The 10707-nt window shown below is 48.0% G+C and overlaps 1 protein-coding gene across 1 annotated transcript in view; it reads left to right on the top strand.

Annotated features, from left to right (window-relative positions):
• Window positions 1-522: 522 nt before the first annotated feature.
• Window positions 523-10707, top strand: part of dnm1a (dynamin 1a) — a gene marked incomplete at both ends in the record, with an annotated part of 48249 nt that continues 38064 nt past the window's right edge. Inside the window, one exon of the mRNA XM_083669969.1 lies at window positions 523-683. Within this exon, the coding sequence (XP_083526095.1) occupies window positions 523-683 (161 nt within the window). The remainder of the gene's footprint in view (window positions 684-10707) is intronic.

Genomic DNA, 10707 nt, shown 5'->3' with positions numbered 1-10707 from the left:
TCCCGAAAGGACCGAACACAGCCTATCATCATTCAACATGATGATAAACAACGATGCAATTTATCTAAAGATTGTTGATATATGTCCAATCATAACATCCTAAAGTTTAGAAATGCATGCCATTATTGTCTTGCGTGAAATACAACAGGGACCAGTGCACACTGGTGTCTAGCCGCAGCTCTGTTCATATGGGCCTACTATGCCGCTGTGTGGTGCATGGGCGTCACTACAGGGATCTCCCGGTGTAGCCGATGGGAGAGAGAGAGATCATCGCTGCGCGATAGAGCTGAGCATAGCTGTAGAGGAGAGGGAGGAGAGTAGAAGCGTTCTGCGTAGAAGGGATACCGGGAACGCGTAATCAATGAGGGTGCAGGCAAAAATAAAATAGACGGCGAATTCCAAACATTTCAACACCCTGAAAACGGTAGGGTGATACGGGGGGACAAGCGCTCCGGCTCAAGAGAGAACGCTTTCCCTCAATTCGTTCATTTCTGATAAGGAGCAACCTATTCCCTTGCAGTCATGGGGAACCAGGGGATGGAAGATTTGATTCCTCTTGTGAATAAAATGCAAGATGCCTTCTCGGCCATCGGTCAAAATGCCAATTTGGACCTGCCTCAGATCGCTGTGGTCGGTGGGCAGAGTGCAGGGAAAAGCTCGGTGTTGGAGAACTTCGTGGGGAAGTAAGTGGTTTTGTGTTTCTGTGCGCAAATGCATCTCTCTGTTATTAAAGCCTCGGCTGCAATCGCTCTCACACACCTACCCAGCCCCATCCCCCAATCCCTCCTGGTTTACCTGCAGGCATTGAGAATCATTGGATTACTTCTAAATGATATCGAATGTCTTAAATTAAGATGGGTTGCTGCAATTTCTGCCTTGAAATCAGCCGCCCCTCCTCCTCGAGAATAGCCATGAGGGATTCTAAACAGATTATTTTGTTACATAAATCCGTTCTAGTAAAGTCCACTGGCTAATTGCTGCAGTATGCAATTGGAGAACAGCAAAGCAAAATGGACGCTTAATATTGTTTCAAATGCATCACTATTATAACGCCATTGCCAAATGTCCATGTTTGTTATAAATTCCAATAATTATTGTCCTTTTAATTCTAATTCTCCTATCATGCTATTTCATGCCATGACACAGGACACGTATCTACTCTCCAATCCCATAGTGTTTTCAATCAATTAAGTATTTCCCTTGACATTCCAAATACTTTGTGTATACTTTGTGTATACTATGTTTTTAAGATTACATTACATTACATGACATGACATACGGATATAATTGTCGAGTGCTACACACTGAAGCTATGCTCTTGCGCGTTCTTGAACCTTGCGCTCAGTGCGCATAGAGCATTGGAGACCCAGGCCGGGTCTGTACTGTGTGTGGTCAGTTGACACCTTGTGAACGGACAATTCCAGCAAGAATGCTTCATGTGTGGTGTGGTTGTTTCTTAGAACAAGGCTGCCATTTTGTCGCTCACCAACCTTGCATAGTAGTCTACACAAACTCGAACAGAGCTTTGGTGTTTTTCTATCTGACATTCAGTGATTTGCGCATATGGGTTTAGGCGGTGTAGATGTCTGTCCGGTGTCTGACATAATTACATCTTAGTCCCATAGTGAAAGTGAACGTCCACGATGCCTATCATAGATACACCGCACTTCTCCTGGGATGGAATCCTCTACGCTGCAGTATGACCTTGCGAAATTACCGAGAGAGAGGGGGAGAGAGAAGGGGAGAGAGGAGAGAGGGCGAGAGAGTGTCTCTGAGCTTTGAACCCTTCTAGTACCACTCACGACCCATCTGTTAGTGCTAAACTGCACCTTCTCAACACTGAGCAATAGGTGGCTGTCTGTTAGGCCATCGTCACCTGACTCTGAATGAAAAATATCATAACAAAAACATGTTTCTTTAGGTTTTCACTACAAAATCACGTATAGTCTTCTTCTATTGATATTTGGATAATGCATCCGTTTGAATTATTGATCCCAGTTCCCCTCAGTCGTAGACAGCGGAGCAGTGCGTGATTCAGCAACATTTCACACTAAGGTGACTTGAATACATCACAGATACTGCCCTGTGCCAATAGTTGCACACAACACCCATTGGACTAGGCCTCAGTGTTTTAGCTTCTGCCATTGGCGGAGCTAGTATAGGAACGCTTCCCTTTTATGGGTGTTGGTGTCACGTTTCTCTGGTTACTTACACAATGAATTGTGCATCATTTGGACATTTGAAATATCATTTTCCAGATGGATGCAGTTTGTTTCTATAGGCTGCAATTACATTTTTGTCAGTGTTGTCACCTGGTTAGTTATCTGGCCTTTCATGTAGGAAGTGAAAGTAGAATGTGTTCCACCTGGTGTATACAAATTTTTTTTAGTTTGGCGGTTGTTGTTTGCCACCTATGGTGGCCTTGATTGTAGTCCAAATGGCCTCGATTGTAGTCCTAATGGCCTTGATTGCAATGGGCCTCGGTTGTTGTTTGATTGTTGTTGCTCAATCAAAGGTGAACCCACTAAGGCTCTGTTGCAGCACAGTGTAGGGTCTGCGTATTTGTATCTACTGCGTATTTGTATTATTTGTATTTTGTATGTTGCATTGTCACGGAACCGAGCCCAAGAATTTTACTCCCTGCACTCGTGTCTGAGACAAATAACAAATAAACTTGAAACTTGAAACTTGAAACTACAGCCTGGGCTGAAGTTAACCTAGCTCTGCTCTTAACAACCCTGTTATTAGTCCCTTTGGGGATGCGGTTAGTATGATTGTCAGGATCGGCCAAACCACTGTGGCGATCAAATCTTTACACTCAATCTTCTGACTGTCTGAACATTAATTAGGTTTCATATCAGCTGTGGTCATTAAACAGTGCTGCCTGAAGTACAGTTAAGGGTCTTTGATGTGAAGTTAGCTCTATCTTCTCTTTAATTGCTCAGGGATATTCACCACCAGGGATATTGAAACCTTTCAGCACATTTTTCGTCATAATTCTTCACAAGTATTGTACAATTTCATAACGTCAATGGAATACGTTTATCGACGTTATTTCGAGGACGACGCTCGAGTGGGCCATGGTTACGTGGTGACACGGGAGACAATGCTTGGTGTCAAGTGGTGCTACAGAATGGCCGTGATGAGTTCCGGAGTGCCTGTTCAGATGTTGTGCTACAGAATGGCCGTGATGAGTTCCGGAGTGCCTGTTCAGATGTTTACTGCTGCAGTCTTGGCAAGATGAATGGCATGCCGGCTAGCAGAGCCTCCCAGCATGCATTCTGTTCTCCCCCTCCAGCTGCACTGACGTCACCGGGGGCTTCCTGATCACACTACTGCCACGCCTCCTCTCTGGTGCACTGTATTGTTCATGATGACTCTATCTCCCCCAGCTCGCTCTCTCCCTCCCTCCCTCCTTCCCTCCCTCTCTCGCTTGCTCGCTCTCTCTCCTTCGTTCCCTTGTGTGCTCTCTCTCTCTCTCTCTCTCTCTCTCTCTCTCTCTGACTTGCTCTCTCACGATCTCTCTCTCTCTCTCTTGCTTTCTCTCCCTCTCTCTCTCTTTCTCTCTTTCTCTCTCACCCTCCCTCTTCTCTCTTTACATTGTGTTTACGGGAACCACTCCCACATCTCTTTCTCCCTGTTCCCTTCCTCTCTCTCACACACACGCACACATACACTCTCTCTCTCACACACACACACACACACACGCTCTCTACAGGGCCTGTAATCTGTTGCCACATGGCCATGCATGTTTGCGTCCAATTGTTCCCTGACCCTCAATGCTATCATTGGCTTTGCACTACAGAGATTAAAGCTAGAGAGAGAGAGAGAGAGAGAGAGAGAGAGAGAGAGAGAGAGAGAGAGAGAGAGAGAGAGAGAGAGAGAGGAGAATAAGAAGAGAAAGATGGGGGTGGGGGGTGGGGGAGGCCGTAGGTGAAAGACCTTATGAAAGTGTCAACAAGAAACACTTCACTTGAGAGCTCTGTTTTAAAGCATATACCGTTATTATGCTTATATAACACAAGGCTGTCATAATAAACATATACCGTTATTATGCTTATATAACACAAGGCTGTCATAATAATCGTATGACAATGTCAGCTTATGTACGTTTCTTACTTTCAGTCTTCCCATCGAGACCTCACCTCATCTCTCAAAATACCTCCTGAATGTGACGACTTTTATTTGCCCACATATGAAATGAACAGCATCAAATTACGCCACGTCGCCGAGATACAATTCTGGAGACGCATGAAAGAACACGCAGATGAAATTGCTCAGAAAATCTATTCGATCCAAAAACTCAAATGCTAGCACAGCTGGTGTGTGTCACAGAGTCGTGGCTTTGCTCAGAACGACAGCATAGCTCTCATCATTCTTCCCTGAGCTCAGCCTTATGTTAATGCGTGTTCGATATGACAGGCTTTGATTTTAATGTGTGAGTGTGTGAGTGTGTGAGTGTGTGTGTGTGTGTGTGTGTGTGTGTGTGTGTGTGTGTGTGTGAGGCGGAGATAATAATTGCAGAGGTGGTGAGATGCACTGGGAATCATGAGCAAACAATCAGTCAGCCTCCTCCTACAGCCGACAGTAGAACACTGTTCAGAGTTTGATATTTGTCCTCCATCCGCGGTCTGTGAAACACAGTGCCGTCCTCAGACAACGCACCTCCTCGTTGTCGTTCCAGTGTGTCAATTAGTGTTTGACTCAGGGACAATGACAGCCAATCACAGCTCGGTTAGACACATGATAAACAGGAGGCTGAACCATACAGAGCGTGACCGCTAACTGGAGGTTGTCAAAACCCTCCCCCCTTGTCTCTCACCCTGTCTCTCTCCTTCTCTCTCTCTCTCTCTGTCTCTCTCTCTTTCACTCCCCCTCTCTTTCCCTCTCTCCCCCCCTCTCTCTCTCTCTTCATCTCTCTCTCCCTTCCCCCTCTCTCTCCCCCTCTCTCTCTCTCTCCCTTCCCCCTCTCTCTCCCCCTCTCTCTCTCTCTCCCTTCCCCCTCACACACACACACAAAATGTCTCCCAGTGTGTTTTCTGGAAGCGGGCGGGCCCCACACCTGTCAATTATGTCCTACTGGGCTCTGATTTGCGTGCTGGGGCCTGGGTTGTTTATTGCCATTGGATGGTGAGGAAGATGAGAGGTGTCATAAATATACCCATCCCCCTTCTTCTTTCTCTCTCTCTCTCTCTCTCTCTCTCTCTCTCCCCATCTTTCTCCCTCTCTGTCTATGCTCACTATCCCTCTCCATTTTTCTACCTCTCCCTCTCTCTTTCCCCCTCTCCATCCCTCCCTCCTTCCCTCGGTCCTCCTGTGTGTTTAATTAGCACATCACCAGCAGGCCATGCTGTCCCAGAGTAGCCTCTGCTGCCCAACACAGAGCCAGCCAGCTGGGGAGGCAGAGGCCCACACTCAGGGGGAGGTGGAGGTGTTGGAAGTTGCAATGAAGAGCTGGTCCAAGCCCAGGTTCTCATTTCAGTTCTTATAAGGAGGACCTGGATCGTGGTGGGAACGACTGACCCCAGACCAGCGCTTAAGAGACTGCCCACCTTCACTATGTATTGTGCTCTCCAAGATTGTATCTACATACATGTTCACGTACAGAACCCTATTGAAACCACAGATAATCATAAGGCCATCAACCGTTAACAATCCAGGGCTTGTTTCCCGGACCAGGTGAAGCCTGGAGTGGGAGTAGGTTTATTAATCTGTGTTCTGGGCCACCAAGGCAGAGTGCTTCCTAGTCCAGGAGCAGGTTTATTCATCTGTGTTCTGGGCCACCAAGCCAGAATGTTCTATCAATCGAAGATAAAACACACGACTCCCTCTGTCGACACATCTCAGGGTCTCCAGGAAGCAAGCAAGCTGCAGCTAATGAAGTGAGTGTCTTTCTAATATAGAGGAAGCTGTCAGAACTAGATTAAAAAGGGATGGCTTTCATCCGAACCAATAAACGATCATTTAGAGTGGCCAGGCGGGGAGAGGCAGTCATTGTTGGACGCGCTGAAGCGGTGGCATCCATGAAACGTGATTATGGTGAGGGGAGAGGGCAGGCACCAGATAAACAAACACAGATTATTCATCATTCAATAAAGAGATCTTGGCAGGGATCTTACACACACACACACACACACACACACACTCGCACACACACACTCACACGCATGCAAGCACACACACACGCACGCACACACGCATGCAAGCACGCACACACACACACACACACACGCATGCACGCACACACACACACACACACACACACACATACACACACTGGGAAGAAACAGAAGTGAGACGATCTGACGTCTGATCATTCAATCATGCCAGTGTTGAGATCTGGTTCCACAGATGCGTTTGGGTGTCTGAATACTGTAGCTGTGTATGCAGGGGCTTTGCTCTCCCCAGAGGCTGCTTTCAGGACCAAGGAGAGCTCTTCAGTGGAATGCCGTACTAGACCTACAGCAGGGGAGGCTGGTGGACGTGGGAATCAGAGGACAGGCTCATTGTAATGCATGGAACGGAATAATAAATAACGGTATCAAAACCTCCAACAGCCTCCCCTGCTCTCTCGGTGCTGTGTCTAATGGTGGGCTATGAGCACTGTCAGCAAAAGCTCAACAACAACATCAATACAAGTATGTTCACATCCATTGCTTCCTCAGATCTCCTCTGATTTCCACTGAGGCAGCCATTTTGGCTCCAAAATGCTTCAGCTACTGCATTATCAGCTCCCCGGATGGCTCTCTCTACAGCACAGTTGCACAACTGCCCTCTTCGTTGGTAAGGGTGCTGACTGGCGCTGGCAGGACTCAGGACGAGTCTACAGTCTAGAGAGAGACAGAGGCTGTGGTCCAGAATACGTTATGGCGCTCACTCTGGAGCGTACACCAAGTACGGAGATGTGCAGTCCTGTGTTAAATGTCAAGTACACACTAGTCTGAATAACAAAGCGTGGTGGCAAGCATACCTTCCCAGTGATCATTGTGATTTGCACACAAGAGGTAGAAGAAGAGAGATTAACCCTAACCCTGACCCTAACCCTAACCCTGACCCTAACCCTAACCCTAACCCTAACCCACTATGGCATGTGTAGACATTTAAGTGAGACACATTTTTTTAACCAGGTGTTTGAAGGTAATTGTTCATTTTGGACATTCTCTCAGGCCTTCACTGACAAGGCTAGAGTCCCCCACCTGCAGGTCAACATCCCAGAGATTATAGTGACATAGCCCAATTCTGTTACCTAATCTGGAGGAATGCACATAACACCAGGGATTATCCAGTACCCAGACATGGGGTGGGAGAGAGGGAGGGAGTGGATGGGCGGTAGAATGGCCCCCGGCCCACACAGACTCTCTCCCGTTCCCTAATCCCTCTGTGAGAGGGGGGGGGGGAGAGGGGGGATAGGGGGGAGAGAGGGAGAGAGGGGGGAGAGGGGAGGAGAGAGGGGAAGAGAGATGGGAGAGAAGGTGAGAGAGGAGGGGAGTGGGGGAGAGAGGGGAGAGGGGGAGAGAGGGGGGTGAGAGGGAGAGAGAGGGGGGAGAGGGGAGGAGAGATGGGAAGAGAGATGGGAGAGAAGGTGAGAGAGGAGGGGAGTGGGGGAGAGAGGGGAGAGGGGGAGAGAGGGGGGTGAGAGGGAGAGGGGAAGAGAGATGGGAGAGAAGGTGAGAGAGGAGGAGAGTGGGGGAGAGAGGTGAGACGGGGGAGAGAGGAGGAGAGAGGGGAGAGAGGGATAGGGGATAGCCCTTTACTGCCTAACACATGCAGGCCTGGGGGATTCACTAGTGATTGGTTCTGGGAAATCCACTGTTGTAGGATTATCATTGGCTGAATCTGTTGAATAATTGGTCAATGTTTAAAGAGTTTGTACACAGAATGTGGAGAGAGAGGATCAGGTAAACACCAAAACAAAAAAACAGGAGGATGGGGGCAGAGAGACAAGCGAAAGAGGAGTGAGAGCAAGAGTGAGATAAAGAGAGAGAGAGAGAGAGAGAGAGAGAGAGAGAGAGGAGCTCAGTGAGCCTCCCACACACCGCTCAACAGGATTATCGCTAATCTGTGTGGCTCTGCAGCTCACCAACAACAACAAACGCTCCCATTGGCTCCCGCTACTGCTTTAATCTGGGCGTCCACCACCGGCCAAGAATGTGCCGTCTCTTTGGTCCTTTTTCACGTCAACGGGCGTAATCTGACCGGTTGGCTGTTCTTCAACAACAAGCAATCTCATCTCCCAGAGCCGTGGCGCCCGGCTGCCAGATAGTGAGCCGAGTCTTCCTACCACGACTGTTATCATTTTTAACAATCCACACTTGCCGCACATGATACATAAGGATTCAATCAGGGCTCGTCCTCCACAGTCAGAAGTGAATGGGATGATCTATTTAAACATGATATTTTCTACTTTAACATGGGAGGCATTTAGGCTTCCTAAAAGCACCGTGTGTTCCAGGGGAGGCTGGTGGAGGTGGAAATCGGAGGCCGATTTCTACCCCCTAATCACAGTCTCCCCTGGTGTGTGTAGCACTTTAAGGCTCTCTGGTTCGTGTGACTCACTTGGTTGGAGTGAGGGCTGAATGTGTGGAACTGTAAATAGCTTTGGAAAAAAGCTTTCAGTCAATTACCGAGTCATTCTGCCAGTCAGTGGCCAATGACTGTATTCAGGAACAGAAGAGGTAATAATATACATATTTCATGGTGCTTTTCTCAGTACTCTCAGAATAGATAGACACATAAAAAGTCAAACGAAAGTACAATCTGTGAAAACTGCAATACAAATAGTTAAAGACTAAAAGCGAGTTTAAAAAGACGGGTCATTGAGGCATTCTCTGACGGAGGAGAGTGTTCCGGATTCTTTAATGCGGCTTGTGAGAGTGTTCCAAAGAGGGAGGGGCCAGTAGTAAAAAGTAGTAAATGGGCTAGAGGTGGTAAATGATTTCAGACTGATGGTGTCATTACCACATCACACCCTTGCTGGTGTTCTCCACTGAGGCTGGAGGCCACATTGGATGTCTCCCACTGACAGAGCTCTTGTCAGCTTAGGCTAACAAGAGTATGGTCGTCGTGTTGGGCAGGACATTGGCTTTCATGATGCACGAGTACATCTGTGTGGGAGTGTGTGTGTGTGTGTGTGTGTGTGTGTGTGTGTGTGTGTGTGTGTTGTGAGGGTGTGTGTGTGTGCCCGGGTACGTGTGTGGATGCACGTGTGTGTGTCATCCACTCCATAGACGACCTCTGCTCTGACAATGGCTCTCCATTGGCTGGCTGGTTGGTGCTCTCCTAACTCAGCCACCATAGACACAGCAGTTCACATACTTACTTTAGACAAATGTACTTGTTGTAAGTCGCTTTGGATAAAAGTGTCTGCTAAATGTCAAAAATGTTCATGTAAAAATGTAAAACAGCAGCCATTACAGGGAGTGGGCCTCAGATGGTGCTGGCTCAGCCTGGGATCAGCAGAGAGCTGGCAAGCTAGCGTAGCGTTGGTGACCTCACTCACTAAAGGCCAGACCTTCTGCCCTGTTAACCTGTCAATGCAATCACCAGATCAAAGCACTCTCCTACAGCTGCTTTAGACACATACACACACGCACGCATGCACACACACACACACACACACTTCTCCTGATTGGATTCCGACAGCTTTGTTGATTATGTTGTTGTGGAGACAGCAGCAGTATTTACTGATGATTGTGTAGGGAGGAGAGGAGAGAAGAGAAGAGAAGAGGACAGGAGAGGAGAGGGGAGGGGAGGGGAGGAGAAGAGAGGGGAGGAGAGGAGAGGAGAGGAGAGGAGAGGAAAGGAGAGGGGAGGGGAGGGGAGGAGAAGGGAGGAGAGGAGAAGGGAAGAGAAGAGACGGGAGGACAGGAGAGAAGAGGAGAGAAAAGGAGAGCAGGTATTTGCAGGGTAGATAGATGGGCTAGAAGGTTGACAGGCTGCCTCCCAGTGTGTAGTTGATGGGAGGGGAGGTGTGAACTGTGGCTAACAGCCAAAGCAGGGAGGAGCATTGGGACAGTATTTGGCAGAGAGGGGCCAAAGCAGGGAGGAGCATTGGAACAGTATTTGGCAGAGAGGGGCCAGAGCAGCCAGGAGCATTGGAACAGTATTTGGCAGAGAGGGGCCAGAACAGTCAGGAGCATTGGGACAGTATTTGGCAGAGCGAGCCACTGCTGAATGCATTTACATTTACATTTAGGGCATTTAGCAGACGGCTTTATCCAAAGCGACTTACAACAAATACATTTGTCTAAGTAAGTGAATCATCTGTCCATCAGTTATCATAAGATAAAGTAATCAATGCTCAGACCAGGGGCCATAGGCAGTCACAATGCTAGAAGAAGGATTTTTTTTTAACAGGAGAGAAACTTGAACAGGGTGTTGGGGTGAAGAGGTCTTTACGAGGGGCTAACTCCTGAATTCCTGACTGCTCTGCATGGTGAGCCCAGGGCTGCAGAGACAATATCATTTAATGTAGCAAGGGGACATTCCTTTTTCTCTCTTCTATTTTTCTCTTTGCTTCTGTATTCCTCTCCTCCTCTTTCTCACTCCCTTCTGCCTCTCTCCTCCTCCTCTTCTCTTTTTTTTGTCTCTCTCTCTCTCTCTCTTCTCTCAGTGTATCTGTCATGTTTGTCATCCCCCTCTCTCTTCCCCTTACTCCCTCTCTCTTCCCTTACTCCCTCTCTCTTGTCTGTCTCTCATCACTCTTCT

The sequence above is a fragment of the Argentina silus genome, assembly GCF_951799395.1.
Source record: "Argentina silus genome assembly, chromosome: 5".
Taxonomy (NCBI): Eukaryota; Metazoa; Chordata; class Actinopteri; order Argentiniformes; family Argentinidae; genus Argentina; species Argentina silus.
Note: the sequence above shows the minus strand (reverse complement) of the source record. Positions and strands in the feature narration are given on the sequence as shown.